Source organism: Fulmarus glacialis, unplaced genomic scaffold (genome assembly GCF_000690835.1).
Source record: "Fulmarus glacialis isolate BGI_N327 unplaced genomic scaffold, ASM69083v1 scaffold16143, whole genome shotgun sequence".
NCBI classification, from domain to species: domain Eukaryota; kingdom Metazoa; phylum Chordata; class Aves; order Procellariiformes; family Procellariidae; genus Fulmarus; species Fulmarus glacialis.
The window spans coordinates 1,703-23,695 of record NW_009205160.1 but is presented as its reverse complement, the minus strand read 5'-3'; the positions used below and the strand labels follow the sequence as shown (position 1 = coordinate 23,695).

Genomic DNA, 21,993 nt, shown 5'->3' with positions numbered 1-21,993 from the left:
GCGGTCGGTATTTATAGGACTGCGCCGTCAGTCGTCTTGTTACGCTGGCACAAGTGCGGTGGCTCAGCGGCAGTGTATAAATAAGACTGACGCTCAGATTCGGGCTCAGCATCCGAGGTCTCACGCGGGAGTGAAAGCTAAATTTGTCGGAAGGGGTGCCGTTGTCACCTAGTCGGAGGGGTGGGATGGGGACTCTGTCAGCGCCGCACAAGCCGGAGGGAAAAGAACAGCCGTCCGAGGGCTCGTCTTTTAGGAGGTCCTGCATCTCCACGGGACTTCTAATCAGAGTGAGTCTGTGCATATGCGCCGGTGGCAGCAGTGGGTAGGAAGCCCCAGATTCCTGAGAGGTCCTGTACCAGCCTCGTCTCGGGTGCCGTACGAAACACCACCTAGTTCTGCATGGATGCTCCAGCACTTGTTCCAGCAAACACCATTTCAGCCATGTTCTCCCAGTCCTGGTGCCATCTTCTGTATTGCTGCCTTACTAGGTGAAAAAACTACATTGGAGTTTCATCTCACTGTTGCATTCTTTCAAGAACACACTATCCTCAGGACAAGATACTGACTGTCCTGTTGTACAAGATTTCCGTTTCCTTTTCCCCAGAGCACAGACCTCTTCTCTCAGTTTCCCTGCATACCCAATTCTGAGTTTGTGCAGGGTTAGAGTGGCTTCCAGAACATCATTGAGGAAGCCCTCCATAAACCTGTTCAGGTCAAGCACCTTTCTCAACACCATTTCCTTGTTCTTCAGCAACAGAAGTAAACAAGACATTTTTACCCGTTACATCAGTATAGACACACACAAGTGCAGTAAGCTTAAGGTGCAGCTTCAGGATTCATTTCAGATGAACAAACTTAATCCGATCAAAAAGATCAAGCCCCTTCTTTGAAGAATTGAACCTTCAAATAGCAATCTGTTCCATTCAGGGGCAGTGGAACAAAATTTTGGACAAAGTTACAAAAATACGTCAAAGGTTTATTTTCCCTATGAATGTCTACAAGAGTTTCCTCTACATGTTAATTTGTTACATTGATGGAATATCCCTTTCAATCTAGTAACTGATTAAATTAAAGCTAGGCTGGCCAAGTTCTCCATGCCAGGTTTGAAGGCTTACAGTATTTTTCATAGCACTGCATGCAAGCAATGGAAGTTGAATGCAAACCCTGTGCTATCAAACTAATTTAGAAGCTGTATCCACCACACTCCTTTTGGATAGACTTATTGAGAGTCTATCCTGCATTAGCATGGAGGGAACTAAAATCCTGTGTATTGGTAAATGACCTGCAGGATTATGTCCTGTATTGTCGCCAAGAGGTAAAAACTTGATGAAGTTCTTTACAGCTTTTTTTTTCTTTTATTGCAACGATGTCATTAATAATTCCTATTTGCCATGATAAAAATGAGATCTAAAGACATATATTGTCTGAAAATATCTGGATTTCAATTTTAGTCATTGTATTAGCAGAGATTGCAGTGGTTGTAAATGTGTATTCTAAGTACAGAGTGGCAGACTGAAATATAATATTGAACATAATAGATATTCCACTAGTCAATTCAAATTTATATTTTTTGCATACATATATGTGTGTCATTTTGGTGGATTTACATGCCTTATAACAGCTAATCCATGCTTTGTATTATAGCAAAGTTCTAACGGCCCGGTGAAGAAGTCTATGCGAGAGAAGGCTGTGGAACGCAGGAACGTTAATAAGGAGCACAACAGTAACTTTAAAGCAGGATACATTCCAATTGATGAAGACCGTCTCCATAAGACAGGGTTACGTGGCAGGAAAGGCAACTTGGCCATTTGTGTGATTGTTCTTCTTTTTATTTTGGCAGTCATCAATCTGATTGTGAGTATAATACTTAGGCTGCAAGCAACATTAGGATGAATTTCATTTTGACGGTTTATTAGAGAAATAAAACTTATTCTAGTATGGCTGAAAAGGACTTAAAATGTACTGAAGGAGATTTCTCATTTTTCTCCTTTCTTTTTTGTTCTTTTGTAATCTGAGCAAGATTAGATGGAAGACTTTTATAAGTTCAGTCATGATTATTTCAGTTATCATGGTCCCAGCAAGAAACCTACCATTTATGCAACACAGAATTAGGAACCTTGAAAGTGTCTCTCCATTCCCAAAACTCAGTAACAGCAAATGTGCAAAGTGTTATTAGTGCAGTACAAATGCATTCAGGATAAACTCTTATGCCAGGAACATTTTACATACAATAACAGAGCTGCACATAAGCATTCAGAATTAATAAGCCACTGCACTTTAAACCTTCATTGTTGTAATTAGCACCTTTTTATTGCTTGATCAATGAGAAGTAATGAATTATTTTTCATAATTGGGCATTCACCTGTGAAGGTGCTTTCTTGTAGTTCAAGGGTAAGTATATCCTGAGATGAGCTACTTTGTTCAGGAAATTTATTTAGCTAATGATACCATGGTTACCCTTAAACAGGAAAAAGATTTAATTATGGATGTGATTTAATTTCTTTTTTTTTTTTTAATATAAATACAAAATATTTTAGTTACCATTTCAGATGAGTCTAAAAATCATGTAAAATGCTTTTCGTAATTAAATGTGTTCTGATGTTTCCAGTAGAAATTAAACAGACTAAGGTAAATTCACTCCTAAAGCTCACTTAAACACTAGCATTAATAATTATTTGAAATAAAACATCTCGTTAATACAATACTTGTTATGGGAAGATCCAAACAATCAAAGTAATCTTTGAAAATGTGTGTTTCTTTTTCAGATTACACTAGTTATCTGGGCAGTGATTCGAATCGGTCCCAACGGTTGTGACAGTATGGAGTTCCACGAGAGTGGCTTGTTGCGGTTTAAGCAAGTTTCTGACATGGGCGTTATACATCCGTTATATAAAAGCACTGTAGGAGGCAGACGTAATGAAGATTTGGTGATCACTGGAAATAATCAGCCTGTAAGTTATATCATGAATTGAAAGTTTGTGAGCAACATTATGGAATTACACTCACATTATTAATAAACGCTATATTTGAAACATCATTAACTTCTTGACTTTGTTTCTGAAGATTGTATTTCAGCAAGGAACAACCAAGCTTAGTGTGGAAAAAGACAAAACTTCTATTACCAGCGACATTGGCATGGAATTTGTTGACCCACGGACACAAAATACCTTGTTCAGCACAGACTATGAAACTCATGAGTTTCATCTGCCAAATGGAGTTAAAATCTTGAATGTACAAAAGGCCTCTACAGAGAGGGTATGTCTCTTTTAACTACCACTTACGTTTTGTAAAAGCTCATTACAGAATTGCCTTAGTTATAGAAGAAAAAAGTTTACTAATCCGATCTTTCAAGCATATTTAGAAATTTGACTAAATGTAGCTAAAAATGCAGCTCTGAAAATGTAAATCACCCTAAAAATTAGAACTGAAATGAAAACTGACTATTAAATAAGTGTAATATCGGGACTACCATGCCAACTAGGCCTGTGTGTCTTTTTATTAAGCATTTATCCATTTGTGCATGGATAACTGTTTCAGAAATAAAATTTCTATGAAAATCTGCTCTGTTTCTAGTAAGATCTCACAAAAATAATTACCAGATCTTCGTGTATCATTTTCCTTCTATTGGAGATAAATATTAATACAATCAGAATTTCAGAGGTCTGAGTAAAAGTGTAGAGAACAATCACAGCATTATAGGAGTTATGTCAGTTCATGGCTTCTAGGTTAAACAAGTTCTTAGTTTGATTTCTACATTAAATATGTTTTATTTATCAGAAAACTAAAAATCCTAAATGTCGGTGTGTGTACCTTTAAAATGTTTATCTTAATGTCAGACTGAAATTTCTTTCTTGCATACCATCACTCATAATAAAGGCTTTACAGATAGAGTACAGTGCATAGTTCTTTTGTATAACTTTAGTAGGGTAGTATCAGTGGGTTTATAGAGGTTTGAGTGTGCCTTAAGAAGCATTGAGCAACCCTGTTAAGGATGAAGAAAATTTAGTTTGCTCTTCTTCGTGTTTCCTCTGCAAGGCTAACAAATAGTATGTTCCAGGAAAAAAAAAACCCAAACCTATAAATACATAGGAGGAACAGATTAAATGAAAACAGAGGAGTAAGTTTACATAATCAGTCCTAACAGGAAACCTATATCTGCTACAAGTGTTAACTGTGTATCCCATAAAATTGTCATATGAATCGTTATTTTTATCGCAAAAATAAACTATTTTACATACTTTCCAAAATGAAGTAATCCTTGTTTTTAAATGTGAATGTGGAAAATAACAAATGGGCAGAAGCTTCATAGGCATAAAGGCAGAAGGGCAAAAAGTACATTGAAGTTTTTTATTAAGTTGTGCAGCAGCAATATTTTTAAGGTAATTAAAGTTACTCAGACAAACCCAAGTGAAACGTTTTCATTGATCTGTGATACACTTTTTTTGTTTATATTCTTAGATTACCAGCAATGCGACCAGTGATCTAAACATAAAGGTCGATGGCCATGCTATTGTCCGTGGAAACGAAGGTGTTTTCATCACAGGCAAGACCATTGAGTTTCGAATGGGGGGTAACATGGAACTTAAAGCAGTAAGTATTTCAAATCAGCATTTTCTGAACAGCTTAGTTTCAAATTCAGGCTGATAATAAACTGATATAGCTTTATAGGGTTTCAAATTTTATATAAAGTAGTCATGCATAAAAGTTTAGTTGCAGTCAGTGTATTTAGTAGGATTTTAAAAGGTGGTTTATTTGCTTTTAATTAGTGGTTCAGTAGTTTTCAGGTAACAATGATTTACTGCTGTTAAGACACTAAAAACCCACAATGCAATTAAAGGCAAGCTATTGGCCTCTGCACTGAAACAAATACCAAAGGGAATTCATCTTCTTTTCTGGAAGCTTTACTGGGGTCAGCAACCATTGACAGAGAGCATACGGTTAGGAGCACTACCTTCTGTGCCGCTGCAGTAAGACTCGCCAGCATTCATTTAAGGTTTCTGGAGATTGTTACGGTTGCAGGGCATATGGAGTGATGGAAAAGGTTAAAGGAGGATAAAAAAACAGAGATACATGCACTTTTATTTCATGTGTGAATGAATTTCATGTATGAATTCAAACACCGATTCCCATTTCCCGTCCATATTTTTAGATTTGCTGCATTTGCTAATAGGTCTGTAAAGTGAAAAACCACACTACTGCTGTCTCTCTCAATATTGATCTACCACTGGAATAGCAAAGTACATTGCTGACTATAATTGAGAAATCCATGGACATTATTCACGAATTTAATAAAAAATGAAATCTTGTCATATGTACTTTTTTTATTCTGCTGATTTCTACAGCCATCCTAAAGATGTCATTTATTCGTTAAACCAGCTTGTCTTTTTCAAAACCAACCTGATTTGTTTACATTAGAAGTTGTACTTTTTTTTCTCTCTCTTAATAGGAAAACAGCATTATCCTGAATGGAACTGTGATGGTCAGCCCATCGCGACTGCCAAGTTCTTCTTACGGGGAACAGTTTAATAACGGCAACTGGCTGCGTTTCAAGCTCTGTATGTGTGCAGATGGAACACTGTTCAAGGTACAGGTGACAGGTTATAACATGGGTTGTCAGACTTCTGTCAATCCATGTGGAGCCACGCACTAAAACACAAACCACTACCAGGAGAGTTCTCTTTTGTGTTTACATATATTTGTATGAAGTAATTGCATGCCTTCAAGGATTTCTGTTTTTACAGCAGTTTATACTAACATTTATTACATAATATTTTTAAGCAAAGGCTGTTATGTTCAGCAGTATTATGTCATCATCCTGTTAGCTGTAATAGCGGCAGTGATTTAGTAAGCTTTCAGTCTACACGCATACTGAAGTACCTTCCTGAATTGGGATCGGTAGAATATATTTAAAGAACGTGATCTTAGCAACAATCTTGACTGCCTTCAGCTGCCTTTAGAGGAGGTTTTTGTCCTACATCCCAAGATCTTGAGGGCTGCTGAGAACACAACTGCGATCTGAAGTACTTCAATAGGAATGTCGATTTGTCGTTAGAAGTGGATTGGCCTAGGATGGCTGAAGATTTTTGTCTTCTCTTCATTTCTTGCCAAAGGCTGATATAATGATTTCCCCCAAAATTATGTGGTTTACTATATGTGTACTAAGAGAGGGGTAGTGGCAGATTCACTTTAAAATATTGCATTATTTCCGCCATATATTCTCATGTAGTTAAAAAAAAATTATGCTAGCATAAATAATATTTGCAAAGTAATACCGAGTGTGGAAATGTAACTTCAGTTTTGAAATAGTCTTGCAATGATTGAAGTGTTGCTTGAGCTCCCATTCTATCTGTGCAGTTTAGGCATTCTACAGTTGCTTAATTTATGCAAAGTATTTATAAAACATGTTTATATTAGAAGTACATTTTTAAAGATGTACTTGTAACTTGCTCACTACCCAAAAAAGTGGTTTTCTGGGTGCTTTAATGTGAACAGTGTATCAATCCATTATTCAACAGGTAATAATCTAAAGCATGTCTGTTACAGCAGTGTCTGAGATCAGATCTCTTTTTCCCCATAAATGTCAGTACTGATGCATTACTGTGAACCTCAGAATTAAATTGTGAAGTTAAACTGCAGGTCTATAATTCTAAATGTGATGGTATTGGATCCTATGACAGCAGAGTAAATACACGTGTATCTGAATTTGTCAACAGTGAAACTGTGTCTATGGTGAACTGGGGCCTTACAGAAACTTACAGCCTTGTAACTGCTTTTGCAGAGGTAAGGTGTTCTGTATTAAAATAGCCCAGCTCATTATAAGATTCCTCCTTTCCCCACCCCATGTATTTCTTCAGATTAAAATAGTTTTGTTTTGCAGTAGCATCGAGTAACCTTAATAATGGAAGCCACAAAGGTGACTTTGCAAGTAGCTTTTTGATGAGTTTTTCTAGATAAGCACACACTTCTCTTCCTAAAAGTTGTGCAAATGTTACATATTAACTTCAGAATTGGTCATTTGTTGTGGGAAGATAAACTATCTATCCTTGTTCTATAACTCTCAAAGTACATAGAATTCCACAAAATACAAATCATCTCCTTCTGCAACAAGAACTTCGTATCTAAGGTCCCAATTCCTGTATTTACTGTATTCCTGTATTTAGAAGTCAGTAAGTCCTCATGCAGGATGTGTATGGGTGGAAGTGATTTCTAGAGGGGGATCCTTAGGTCAAGCATTACGCCACACGGGAGGCCAGAGGGGTCCCGCTTCCCTCATTGCTCAAAGGCAAAGCCGGATTTTGATGCTCAGTAGTTGTTGGGGTTTTAGGGGTGGACAGCAGTGGAGCTGTTCTAACAAAACCAGAATAAACAGAATAAAATGTAGGAAAAGCCATTGAATTGCTCACATTAAAGATCGTGCATTTTGCATACTGCCTTCATGAACTTCATAGAGTTAGTATTTATCAACCACTTCCAACACACATTTTGCTGAAAACATGCACACATCTTTGCTGCTAAGTAGTGCCTCAATTAGTATCTGTTACAGTTAAGAGGAGGAAATAAACTGTAACATTTTTAGAATTTTCACTCCCATGCTAATGGAAGTTTGTCACTTTATTTTTATGTATATATAAATATATATACACACCCCCTTATATAAAACTATAGGCAGCAGTATCCTCAAAGCTGAAATAGATCTTGAAAATGACAGATACTGCCTCGGTCAAGTAGCTTACACACAAAGAGCATATTAAAGCTCTTCTCTGGTTAATACTGACATCCCTATATGCTAGGACTGGATTTTTGTAATTATCAAGAGTTCTTTTTAAAATACTGTATGCAACATAGCTGAAAGATTTATCACAAAGGTACTCTTAAATCATGGTCTGGGGAATTTCTTTTGAAATGTGGATTTTTTGTCAAAACGTAGCAAAACCAATCGTACAAATACCAAATGAAATAAATTATCAATTTGTTAGCCACTATTTATGTATTGTTAATATATTTTGTTGCCTTCGCTGTTGGCACCACACATGCCTTGTGTTGTGCATTTATTTGTTGTTTTATCTTCTAACTCCCTAAGGTACATTTTTCTATACGTATGTAAAACACTGTGTGGCACATTATTTATTTCAATCCCACAGATGCACTTAAGATTCTGTGTGTTTAAAGTACATTCTACATGCTTCTGTGTAAAATACCATACTGGGTACGTTGAAACAACTTACATGTGAAGAGTTCTCAGCATATGTAAAGGTGGTGGTTGTTTCAGTAGATGAAAGACAATTGAATTTCTAACCTTTGTTTTGAAATGAAACAATAAATTCTAAGATGCAGCTGTGGTTCAGAAGTGTTATTTGTAAGACTGTAGTTTTTCATTAAAAATACATTGTTGTGTTATTGACAGAGAAATTAGTATTTTATTAACTGTAAGTATGAAAATCATTCCACATCTATTCATCATGGATTGTATCTAGTGGACTTTGCTCAGTGGTAATTGTGTATGATACCTGACGTAGAGTTCAAAAGTCTCCACTGTTGTTAGTTGACAAGTTCCTGAGAAGCCGTGTTTCTCGACCGAAGGGCTGGGAAAGAAAGAAAAGGTTCGGATTGGTTTTGGGGAGTGGTGGAGGGAGAGGGAAGGTTACCAGTTTATGAATGTTCGTTTTGAAACATACTTAAGAGTCCAAAACTGAATGTTTAAGGCAGACGGTTGGTAATGCTTTGGGTATTTGTTTAGCGTTGATTTTTTTTAATGTCAAAGTATTTCCGCTTTCTATTTAACTCTTGTTATGCTGAACTTACCATAATTTTACATTTTACATATAGATACTATGGATAACCTTCACTTGAGTGTCATAGCTGTGGTCCTTTACTTTAATCTTCCCGGATCAGTGGGAACCAAGTCACGGTGGATTCTTTTTGTTACACATCACCACTCAGACTGCCGGTGGGATAGCGAGTTCTTACTGAACTGTTCTTTTACCGGAATGTCTGCTATTCCAGAAGATATATCACAAACAGCAATAACGGCTGATTTTAGTTACAATAATATTAAAACTTTTCTGTGCGCTGATGAAAGAATTGAAGAATGGATGCTAAAACACCTAAATCTCAGTAACAACCTGATTTCTGAACTCTCCTTAACTACTTGTAGAAATTTACCTGCTTTAGAAATTCTAAACCTCAATGGTAATGCCATCCACACCCTCACACTGGACGTACCTACACCTGCACATGGGTCTAAAAAGTGTGGAAAAGGCTGTCGTCTCCTGCCTGCTTTGAAAGTATTGTCAGTTGAAAGAAATAATCTTAACACAGTTCCAAGAGGTAAGCATTTCAAAATCTTTAAGGACCTCGCTCCCAAAGGGTAAATTGGTTTTGGATATGATTTGGTACATGTTACTGAATTCAAAATGTGACGATCTCCTTTAGTTATACTTAAGGTGAGGAAAAGTTCCATCTGCATGCAAATACAGAGACTGAAGCAAATGGGTTGTTTTGGATTAGGTTGGGTTTTTTTATAGCCTTTGCAATTGTAATGCCTTAATGTCAGTCAAATATAACCAAATTTACCCTCTGAGAGCCCCAGCAGTACTTTTCCTTGTTGTATAGACAGGGAAGTAAGGATCTTTGGAAAAACATCAGCCTTCACAACCCAGTCATGGACCTTAACATCAAGAAAATTATGGATAATTAATTTCATACTACTCTTCAGAAGAAAGCCAATACTCTCTTAAATAAAACTTGCTCCGATTTCAGTATTTCACAAAGACAGGAAAATATATTTTGTTCAGTCAAAACAATGTTGCTCTATGCCACCTGACACCCAACCGAAGTGACACCTTCTAGTAACAAGAGAGGGCTGTGACGTTTCCATAGACTTTTAGAAAGTGCTGGTCACTGCACTATGCTAGGCATCGTAGCCTTTATGACAGCCTCTATCCTCATAAACAGATCATTCACATTGTCCAAACAGCGTCTAAATGAAGCAGAAGCTGCAGTACAAGCAACACTATCCTATATATTGTTTGCTGAATTTAATTATCTCTGATAACATCATCAGATTAATTAGCTCCAGATTTTGAAAATACGAGGGGGGGAGGGGGCAGCAAACCAAAAACCCACTTATCTCACAAAGTCAGACAAAGGGAATAATTTTGCACCTACACAGGGTCCTCGCACCCTCCTCCTTTTTTGATACTAAATAATTCTCTGGCATGCAGGAAAAGGTTTCGCTTAATTATTTTGTAGTATCTGTAAGGTCCCATATAGACAGTATAGAAAAGCTTACATTATAAAATATATTGATGCAGATTTGATTTGCTTTGGTAGACAACTATAACTACACGTTATAGGATGTTCTTAGATATTAAAAGTCAAATTGCTATGCATCGTACCACCATACTTCAAGTTATACTTAAATCCCATATTCATTTAAATACTTTATTTTCCTCCTCCAAAATACTTCACTAACATTCTAGTTTTCAAGCTCTGGTAAGAAAACACAAACTGAAGTTCTTAAGCAGAGGGGTTTGGCCACAGAGAAACTCTTCCCACAGCCTCCACCCCAGATGTCAGGCTGCTGCCCACCCCTGCCGTACCAGTGTATATTTTTGGCACAAATTTAGCTTCAGGGAAGCATCCAAACTACAATTCTTCATGCAAGTGCAAGGAAGAATTTATGAGCTGCCAGAACTTCTGAATGCCTTTCCTATCAGCTACCTCTACTTTTTTCCTCTGCTTTTCACAACAAACCCAAAGATCAATTAATCAATTACTCAGCAAACAGAACACCAAACTGGAATAAGAGATTTCCAGTAAACCAGATGACACCAAGGGCAAAATTTTTAAGGAGAACTAGTAGCTTCTCAACAATGCTGTGTGATCAAAAACCACTTTAGAGTGACATTCAGGCGTTACAAACTGTGGTGATGCTGAGTGTTCAAGTGCCTGCCTTCCCACTGGGACTTGCAGGCTGGAGCTTTGGGAGCTGTCTGCACAGCACCTAAGAAAAATGAGGTATCTCATGAGCATTCAAATGGGCCACTTATGCAAGACAGATGCTGTCGTAACTAGGATATGCTAAAGAATATACTGTCATGGTTGATAATTCACAGGCAGACAGGCATAAGCAACAACAGGTCTTTGTTTTCAGTCAGGTGTACATCTTATGAATATGGTTCAAATAATTCCACATACGAAAAACTCCCGTGAACTTGCAGATGGCAATGCATAGGAGATATTGTATCACCTTTTGCATCTCCATCTTTTATTTACAATTAACATATTTGGATTTTATAAACCGAGTATATTCCACCCTTTTTACACTCCTCCTTTCCTACCTCCAGTTCTCCAGAGAAGCACGCTCAAAGTACAGAGATCACAGTTGGAATAATTTTGATAGCACAAAGGAATGTTACTGCTTTTATAGAGATGTGAATTTTTAAAACATGGATCGATTGTGAATGTATTAACATGCCTGCTGTTGATGCTACGCAACTTTTAGAATGGGACAACCACTGAATAGGAAAGGCATAGTAACTCAAAGCCTGCAGCCACTCGTTGCAATAGACAGGAATGGAAGGAATTTCGTTGCAAAGAATTTTAAAAAGCCACTTGACGCAATTGGGAAAACAAGAACATGAAATGTAAAATAGTTTTGTTCTTCCTAGGACTGGGCCTGCTGCAGTCTTTACAAACTGTCCGTTTGTCATCCAATGGCATACAACAGATTGATCTGAATGATTTTCAAAACTGTTCACAGCTGAAGGACATCGACTTGCAAAACAACAAGATAACTAAAATTCATCCAGACGCCTTCAGGGATCTCCACAAATTACAGGTTGTAAAGCTATATTACAACTGTTTCAATGTTTTGTGTTAATGACCGTTAAAAATATTAATTATCAACTATTCAGCATGATTATATTGGTCTTTGATTATTATATTATTAGTATACAATTATAAAAACTAAAGCAAATGGTGAAAATAATAATTATTTTTATATAATATATATTTGCTTTTCATCTATAGGAAAACATGCACACTTGTAAATATGCACAATATAACCACAAATTCACCATTTCTCTATGCCACAAACCAATCCATAATTGGCTTAAACACACACACGTCCTTTTCTACCCCCATCACTTCCATGGCAAAAGAAGCCCTGTGGCTTCCCATTCACAGAGAGGTAATCTACAATGGGAGAATTCTAAGTATACCACAATTTAAACTTTTCATTTAAATGAAAAAGCTTAGAACAATATTCTTGAAATCCAACCAAGATGTATTGTTCCCGTAACTGCAAAAGTGCTTGTATACCAAAATAAATGTTATTGTTGATGTTGCAATTAGGATTCCATTGTAAGGCTTATCAAATTAATTCTGAATTATTTCCAAACAGGTTGTGGATCTCCGTGAAAATGCTCTGACAATCCCTTTACCACAGATATTAATCAGTTTGAACTTCTTTCAACTTGAAGTGGGTTTGTCAAATAATGCCTGGATATTTAACTGCAGACTAAATGGTTTCAAACATTTACTTCATTTTCTTTTTGACTCCACGAGGAAAAAATGGAGTATTTCATACAATAAATCTGCCAACAACTCACAGAAACCCCTGCTATATCTTTCAAGTTTCCACTTAAACTGCAGCGACAGTGTTTTGCTCAAGAGGGCTGTAATCCCAACAGGGAAGACATCGGTGCTGAACTGTGGCTTGGATAACACAAGGGGTATGTAAAACAGAGACTCTATCCACACACTGCTAAAATCCAAATGCATGCAGAATGATCAAAGAAATCTGGTTTTAAAAGTGGATTTCTAAAGACACTGTTTAAAAATAACTGAACAACTTAACATATAAATTATTTCATTAGAAAGTAGCATACCAGTTAGAATATTTGAAAGTCATGTTTTCCAAAAAAAGTCGTCATCTCCTTCCTTACATTAAACTAATAAGTGATGCCAAATTATACACAAATAAATTTCAGTAAGTAGTACGTTGCAAATTTATCAGTTAATTTTGGAATGTAAACAAAGGACCGCTTCTAGGGCATGTAGAAAACTGAGAAGGATACAATAGTGTTTCTAGTATTCAGTTATAGAAAAATGAAATGAGAGTTATTTGCAAGGGAAAGGATTTATATTTCTTCTAAAAAAGTACAGCTACTGTAGCACACAGTTCACTTAGGAAATGAATTCAGCATTTACAATTAATACAGAGCACTTGAAGTACAAGTGACAACATCTACAGAGCTAAGACTTCCCATGCAGAAGGAAAACTAAGACCAAACTTAGAGTAGGTGGTGTATTTGTCATGTGCCATAAGGCAAAATGGTTTAACTCTAATGGACTAATAGCACTTTGAGGTGGTAAGGCTTTCCCCTTGGAACACTTTATCCCCAAATGAAAATACATAGGGTCTTTCAGAAATGCCACCTGCTTTGTCTATTAACAAGGAAAGTCACGGAAACTCTGATCATGGGATTAAAATCAACACACTGGATTGCACCAAAACTCAACTGGGAACACAAGCAGATCGAAAGCAAAGGTGTACATACAACCTTGAAACACATTCCAAAAGCCAACCACCGGAGCCATGGCCTGCACTAGCTAAAGTTTTGAACAATAGATACAAATACCCTTGGTTTTCAAACCTGTTTGCTGCAGTCAGAGGAGTAACTGCAGGAAAATCACAGTGGTTGAAACACTGACAGTTAACTAGTGAAGTTTTATCTCACAGCTGCACACAGTGACCATGGCCATGTTGGGGAACAGCTGGCTATAAACATGGATCTTCCAGGAGGGAGATCAGCAGGGGTTTCTAGTATGACCCAGAACATACTTAGATAATTTCAGTGACCTCCTCCCTCATCCACGCCATTTTTCTTGTAAAGTCTGCTATTAAGACCCCATACATACTGTGTTTTAAACAGGGGGGGGATATATGATGGTTTGACAGATACTTGGTACCATGTAAAATAACTATGGATGGATAAAAAGAAAATGGATTTTAACTACTAAATAGTTAAAATTGTCCAAGATAGGTCAGAGCATGTTCTTACAGAAATAACTTGACCCTGCAAACCAAGTATCCGATACCTTTAAGAAAGATTTAGTTTGTATTTTCTTTTATTTCAGGTAATGGAGTCTCTTGGTGGACACCTAAAGGCAGAATTTCGAAAGATAATAGTCTTCCTCATATGACACTGGATAAAATGAATAATTTAGTGATACACAATGCTGAGAAAACTGATGAAGGGTTATATTTGTGTATTTTTAATACAAAAAAGAAGAAATATCTCATCTACAATATACAGGTGAAGGAAAGGGTTTCATCATTTTTGGTTAGAAGAGCCCGGGACACTAATACTGTTTTTAGACAAAGAAGAACAGAGCAAGACCTTGCACTGGCTGTCTGCCTCTCGGTGCTCATTACGTTTGTTTGTGCTTTTTGTCTGGGTGCTTTTGCTAGACCCTACCTTGTGAGCCTGTGGAGATTCATGCGCAGGAACAAAAATTCAGGTTCAGAACATACTTATTCTAATCAAGCTTTTTCAGACGGAACCTTGAGCAGAGAGTGCTCTGCAAGCAAACCAACAAATACACAGCATAATTTGTTCATTTGTGATGAGAATTCTTCAAGAAACACATGCATTTTTCCTACAGAAACTTCTATTTTGCATGAAAATGTCATTGGTAGCAGTGTACAGGCACCAAATACTCTAGCTGGCGATAGTTCTTCAGATGAAGGGACTCCATTCACAATGAGTGACTGCAGTTCTTTAGCAGACTTTGAATGGGAACAACCTGACGTTAGCGACAACCTGCCAGTCTGTCAGTCGTCACTAGAGGAAGCCAATACAAACAGTGGAACTAAGAAGTTCTCAACACCGCCAGAGTCTCCAAACATTGCTGCTGAACTTCAGCATATTGGGAAGAAGGAAGACGAGAACAATGCGTATTTTGAAACCACTATTAATTATGATTCAGATACCATCATGCCTGAAACAGCATCGCTTTATGCTGGTAAATGTAGTGACCATGTAAGCATGTCCCATTCAGACACAATTAGTTCTTCAAGTCAAGAAGTTCCTGATATGTTTGATTATTTTACTAATGCAGAGTCAACAGTACAAAACTCTGTTTCTGATTCTCTCCACAATCAAAATACAGATTTTGGCAATACGTTACTTTTGTTAAAACGTTCTCCCACGTACGACACAGATGCAGAGAACACTTCTGAAGAGGCCGAACTGCAGCTGTATCAGTTTCCCATTGAACCACAGCATTCCCGCAGCTTCAGTCCCACTGAACAAAAAGAAAATGCACCAGAGAGAAGTACAGACGAGCACATAGATAGGAACTCCTCTGAAAAGAATCATGGTGAAGGGGACATTACATTAAGACACACAAGTACATCTGAGGACAATGATTTTATTTTTGCTCCCACTGATACTGGTTTGAATGAAATTGTTACAAAAAGGTCTCTACAGGATTCCAGCAATGAATCATCTCTTCAATCTCTGCCTGAACACACAGCTGAAAAACATGTTACGGTTATTACAGAGAAAGACGACTTGCTACCACAGGGGAAGCAGGTGAACACAACTGAGGCTTGTGCAGAGAAAACGCAAAGAGGTTTTAATGAGAAAGACTGTGATGGATACACAGAATTACAGGACAACACCAGCAACTGTAGTCTGCCCGAAGAAACGCAGTCTTGCAATCTTACGGCAGATTTGCTACGTCTTCCCTCTTCTGGGAAAACGCAATCAGACTTCAACACAGAAGATCATTTCCAACTGGATCAGAGCGATGAGGATGCATATTCCTTCTCAGTCCCACAAAGCTTCTTCAGTGAAAGCACACGATGCAGTTCATGTTCATTCCCACAAAAGACTACAGGAAATACAATCTCTGGAACCACTGATTCCAGCAAGACAGAGGATGACACTACTTTGACAGGACTGGACAACAATTCTACAACAGCTGTCAACCTCCAAAATTCAAGTGAAAAACTCAGTCAAAAAAGTCAGACCAATTTAGGACAGGGCCAGTTTTTTGTTAAGAAGAAAAGAGCTTTTGATGGATTTGCTAACGTTTTGCAAAGCAGGAGAACAAACTTCAATAGTTGAGACACGGAAGTGTAATACTAAGCTCCCACAGTGTTTACATCATACAGTAGGAGCAAAAATGATTGTGTCTTAAAATGCAGTGTTGTAGGTTTTAATAACTGTTAAATACCATGGGTTGTTTTTGTTGGGTTTTTTTTTTCCACCTCAGTACAACTATCTATCTGCCTTTAACTTCAGAAATCCAAGTTATGGAACTAGACTTAACAATGAGATGTATAAAGCCTGGATCCATCCAATTTAAAAACACCACAATTCCAAAGGGTAATTCAGGCCAGAAGCCACGGACTTTTGTTTAGAAGGGTACTGGTAAAAAAACAAGAGTAGATTTTATGAAAAACAACTCTAGGGTACTCAAATGAGTAAACTACTCAATAGTTACAACTGATAATAAAGCTTTTGCTGAGTTATAATAACAATATATATTTACTTTCTCATTATTGTTGGTACTAAGATAATGTAGTTTCCCTTAGAATTTGCCTCCGATATGCATTGTTTGTTTCTCTTTGTCTAAAATAAATGTAACACTGAAATTATGATTACATTATTACTATTACTGTGTCTTCCTGTGGGACTCACCCTATACAGTGAAATAGTACATATTACTGTTTTTTGCTTTTTGAACCAAATTTGTGGATTAAGTGTTTGAATTCCCACAGTTTTGCAAAGATAGGTAAAGTCTAAGCAGCATTCAATTACATTTAAAATATTACTTTTTAACTTGGCAAGACAGAGAGAGTAACGAAAACTCTTCTTTCTCAAAGAAACAGAATAGAATTCAAACCTTGCAGAAGTGTCAGTTACGGAGATCCAGCTACTGATGGGATATCACCTGTAGTTTGCAGATGTGATGACATGGGCAGGGTAATTTAAAAAAAGACAACCTACTATTACTAAGCTATTATTCCCTATAAAAAAGGATCCTATATCCACTTCAGAATTTTACTGAGAGGGACAAATCAAGAGTTCTAAAACTGCTGTATTAGAATATCAATAGCTTGATATACAGTAACTTTCTATGCCAAAAGATAACAAATGTAAGATAAAATTTTCTCTGAATATGGCCCAATGCCCTTTTGACATGCACAGAATCATTGATGTAGTCCTTGAAAGGGAATGTCATCACAAAGGGGAACAGGCCCAGGTTCCCAGAAAATGCAGGAGCCTGGCCAGCAGCTCTGGGAAAACTCTGTTATGCAGACACAATTTATTCACTAAAAACTCAGAACACAAGGAACACATTTCAATTCCATTAGATCAGGAGCAAGTCCAATGGCACAGTACATCTTTGAAACTGTCTTTAAAGAGAAAGCTAGGAAAGAACAAAGAGATGCTGACAGAAGCTAATTATTTTTGTTAGCTTCATGTACTTGGAACTAAAAAAAAAAAAAGTATTGCAAAAAATTTAAGAGGCAAGTAAAAGCAACTGAAGGAGACCAGTACTGATATTATTTGATCTTTTGAAAAATATTTTCTTTAGCACCTTGAGTTCCTTTTAAATAATTGTTTTACACATCTAGCATCACGGTTACCTATTTATTGAGCCAAGTCACCTATGCTTAGATCTCCTATTGGTTTGTTTTGATTTTTTTCCTGGCTGATTTTCTCAAAATCTCTTAACATAACTCAGAATACATTATATGGCAGTTTCAGGTAGGCATTGCATGGATTTGATTTAGGTCACCACAGTATTTGCAAATAACTGCACTCAGTAACATCTGTAACCCAATTACAAGCAATGAATCTGCTGTCATTCACACAGATCCTCTTGTTTTCCAATTAGTTCTTGGAAGATTTCTGTTCTTTTTGCTCCAGTACTCAGTGATATCTAAACTGATAACTAAGACCTTTTTTTAAGAGCATTCCTTCAGTAGGAGTCTGCTCAGAAACCAGGGATGAAATAACCTTCTGAAGAAACTGATAATTTGTCATCAAATTATTAATGAGTTTAAGGGTCTGATTCTGTATTGTTTTTGAAACACAGGGAAAAAATTTTACACATTTAACTGTCCAGAATTGTTCATACACTCCAAGTAGACAAGAAAAAAATGTCAAAACACTCAAATCTGCAAAAATACAGCATTCCCAGAAATGTTAAAAATACAGTAACTCTAAAATAAAGTATGTTTCCCAATACAACTCGTTCCTTGATAATATAAATGGCTGTAAATGTTATACCCTGTTCTACTGCAATTTTTCTCTCCTGATCCCCACATAGTCTCAATACTTATGTAATGCCTTGGCTTCTATTGAATTTAAGGCTGCTGTTCTCAGAGAACAGTGTGTGACATAAAAAACAACTGTGTTTTTAGAAGTAAAAAATTGGGTAATTTGAGCATGATTCCTTGTAGGAACAGCTACATAGCTACTAGGAGCAGAAAACAGAACAGTATTTCCTCACCACCAGCGCTTTTCTTAGCGCCCATAACCAGCTTTCAGTAAAGCTCATTATACAGAGAAGTCACTTGTGGCCAAAGCAACTTTAAAAATGGAATACATAAAAAAGTGCAGACTTGCTCTTTATGGTACGTATGACTGTTGAAACTGTGTTGACAGACCTCTCCAAGGTCTGTCACCTTTTGGCTGTACCAGCTGCTAACAAGTTAAGAAATCTAACTATGTAAGCAAGCCAATTTCATGGATCATGGAGGGAGGAAAAAGAAAAAAAAAAAAAAAAAAGATATTTGAGTGGCTCTATTAATGTCTCATACACAGCAATGTTTGCAGGCTTTCAAAATATATATAGGAAAATTATTTTCTCCTCTTTTTTCTGACCATAGGAATGCTGCAGTGGCAATGCAGACAGCACACTACTTGCAAGAAGCTGCGAGTTTTCTAAGCCTCCCTTTATGCCATAAAATCACAGAAACAGGTTATCTGCTGTTCTCACCAGAGAAAATAAATTTGCTCCTTCATCAAGGGATTTTTAACATGTGACAAAGCATTTCATTCTTCAGTCAGAATATTGTTGATGTTCTGTCCCGAACTTACCTTCAGACTTCTGCCTAATCTTGCACCTTCCCTTTGCTACTGATCACTCCAGACACTCTTCTTATCACTTGTTCATTCAAACCCAAATACTCAGCTGCTTCTCCTTCATATTAGTTCCTCACTTCATTAGCAATTGCTCCTAAAGTTAATACAAAGCCTTTTACATTATCTGTGGCTTCCAAGCAGTACTCTTCATACTCTGCTCCTCTCCATCCATCCTATTTCTCCGTGCGCTTCTGTATACAATAGGTACACAGTCCCCCACTCACCAATTCTGAGATTTTATCCACTCACTTTTCTTTACATTTCAGTTGATATCAATCCACTGTATCTTGTTTGCACTGAAAACTTCACTAGTTTAGCTGGTTTGGACACTGAGAGTTTTCTAGAATACCTATACTAGTACAAAACCAGTTGCAGTTATAGGGGTGTAAGTGTACATTATACAGACACCACCTTTTTTTTTTTCCTCCTGCATAGAAGTTACACAACTGCTCTAGGGATGTTGAAACTTCTTTAGCTTCACCAGCAACTTCAGGTAGCAAAACTCACGTTCAGGTAAGACTTATGTTACTATCACAGTTGACAGTGGGTAAACAGACCAGGTTACAGAATAGGCTCAATAAAAGAGGTGGCTGAGCGTATGCTGTATGCATTCATATATGAAGCACAAGGAGGTAGCTAAGAGGATGTTGGTAATAGTCTGGGCACACCCTTCTCCCTGGGCAACGGTGTGCTGAGCTCTGGGGTTGACATAGTATCCCTCATACAGTGAATCAGTATAAGAAAAAATACCCAAGTCTTAAGAGTAGATCGAGAACTTCAGATACCGTTATCAGAATGAAACAAAGCTCTCATTTTCAAACACATATTTATGATTCTTTGATAATTATCAAGTGGTTTCCTGTAGGTACAAAGCATTTCAATCTTTCCAGAGTACGCTGATAACTGGGCTAGAAAATAACCCTTGAATATAAAGAATAAACATTCGCATTTAACCTACATATAATTAACATCAGAAACTATTTGGATAGTAATATTAAAGTTTTCATGGTACAGAAGACTGTGACTCACCCCCTCTGACAAATACAAGCAGTAGGCTACATCTGAGAACTGGTGTAGGCAATCCCAGCCCTCATCACCAACATGAATGTAATGAAGAACTGCTTCTCTAGAATGGGCTCTCTATTCTAATTGTAATGTAAATACATTCAACTTTAAATAATACTTTAAGTCAAGAGCCTTAGGTAGCTCAGATAGTGCAAAATATTAAAAAAAATTCTTGTGAAATCTCTTACGTGTGTTCTTTATTCTCTTTGCTAGCTTTTAAATCTGTTTCCTATTCAAAACCAGATTTGTAACTGTGCAAGCAATACAAAGTAGTAGGATTAACTAATGGCTCCTTTAAAAACTAAATTTGTGAATGTATTATGGACATTTAGGCTGTAATTTTCATGTCTTATTGCTAGCAGCTTTCCTCCTGCTCTGCTCAGATACTATCACTTTTGCTTTAAATAGATCAATGCGACAGCTCATTACAAGTCAAGTAATTGAAAAACGCTTCTAAAAAGTAAGAAAAGCCACAAGTGTTTAAGGTCGTGAACAGACTCTCAAATCAAGATATCACCACGTTTAAATACTATTGGACTGGTCTTCTCTTCCAGCATTACATTTGAGTAACTTAGAGAATTTTCTTCAGGGTATGCTTTTAGAAATCACAGAAGGGTTGAGGTTGGAAGCGACGTCTGGAGGTCATCTATTCCTGCTGAAACAGGGCCACCTAGAGCTGGTTGCCCAGGTCATGTCCAGATGGCTTTTGAGTACCTCCAAGGATGGAGACTCCACAGCCACCCTGGGTAACCTGTGCCAGTGCTCAGTCACCCTCACAGTCAAAAAGTGTTTCCTGATGTTCGGAGGGACCCTCCTGTGTTTTAGTTTGTGCCCACTGCCTCTGGTCCTGTCACTGGGCACTGCTGAAAAAAGTCTGTCTCTATCTTTACACCCTCCCTTCAAATATTTACATACATTAGTAAGATCGCCCTCCAGCACCTTCTCTTCTCCAGGCTAAACAGTCCCAGCTCTCTCAGCCTTTCCTCAGGAGAGATGCTCCAGCCTCTTCATCATCTTTGTGGCCCTTCGTTGGACTCTCTCCAGTATCTCCATGTCTCTCTTGTACTGAGGAGCCCAGAACTGGACACAGTGGCCTCAACAGTGCTGAGCAGAGGGAAAGAATCATCTCCTTCGACCTGCTAGCAATACTTTGTCTAAAGCCTTCTTTGTGGCTAGGGCACATTGCTGGCTCATCTTCAACTTGGTGTCCACCAGGAACCCCAGTCCCTTTTCTGCCAAGCTGCTTTCCAGGTGGGTAGCCACTAGCATATATTGGTGCATGGGGTTGTTCCTCCCCAGATGAAGGACTTTGCACTTCTCCTGGTTGAAGTTCATGAGGTTCCTGTCAGCCCCATTTGTCCAGCCTTGTTGAGGTCCCTCTGGATGGCAGCATGACCCTCTGGTGTATCAGCCACTCCTCCCAGTTTGGTGTCATCAGCAAACTTGCTGAGGGTACACTCTGCCCCATCATCCAGGTCATTAATGAAGACTTGAACAGGACTGGACCCACCATTGACCCTGGGGTACACCACTAGCCACTGGCTTCCAACAAGACTTTGCACTGCTGACCACCACCCTCTGGGCCCTGCCATTCAGCCAGTTTTCAGTCTACCTCACTGTGTGCTCATCCAGCCCGTACATCAGCAGCTTTTCTGTGAGGATCTCATGGGCCAAAAACCTGTGTCGAGATGAGCGGGTAATGATTATGCTTCTTGTAAAATTTTGTCTTGAGACGTTCCGGCTCAAATTGACT

The 21,993-nt window shown here is 37.7% G+C and overlaps 2 protein-coding genes across 2 annotated transcripts; both read left to right on the top strand.

Moving 5' to 3' along the window:
* Nucleotides 1-185: 185 nt before the first annotated feature.
* On the top strand, nt 186-5,918 carry SGCB (sarcoglycan, beta (43kDa dystrophin-associated glycoprotein)). The gene is made up of 6 exons (XM_009575301.1): nt 186-287; nt 1,645-1,854; nt 2,766-2,951; nt 3,064-3,255; nt 4,459-4,590; nt 5,447-5,918. The coding sequence occupies exons 1-6, from the start codon at nt 186-188 to the stop codon at nt 5,648-5,650; spliced, it is 1,026 nt and encodes a 341-aa protein (XP_009573596.1). The 3' UTR covers nt 5,651-5,918.
* A 2,913-nt stretch (nt 5,919-8,831) lies between these two features.
* On the top strand, nt 8,832-16,142 carry LRRC66 (leucine rich repeat containing 66). The gene is made up of 4 exons (XM_009575300.1): nt 8,832-9,327; nt 11,673-11,842; nt 12,407-12,488; nt 14,146-16,142. Exons 1-4 carry the CDS (start codon nt 8,832-8,834, stop codon nt 16,140-16,142), a joined length of 2,745 nt encoding a protein of 914 aa, XP_009573595.1.
* The last annotated feature ends 5,851 nt before the right edge of the window (nt 16,143-21,993 follow it).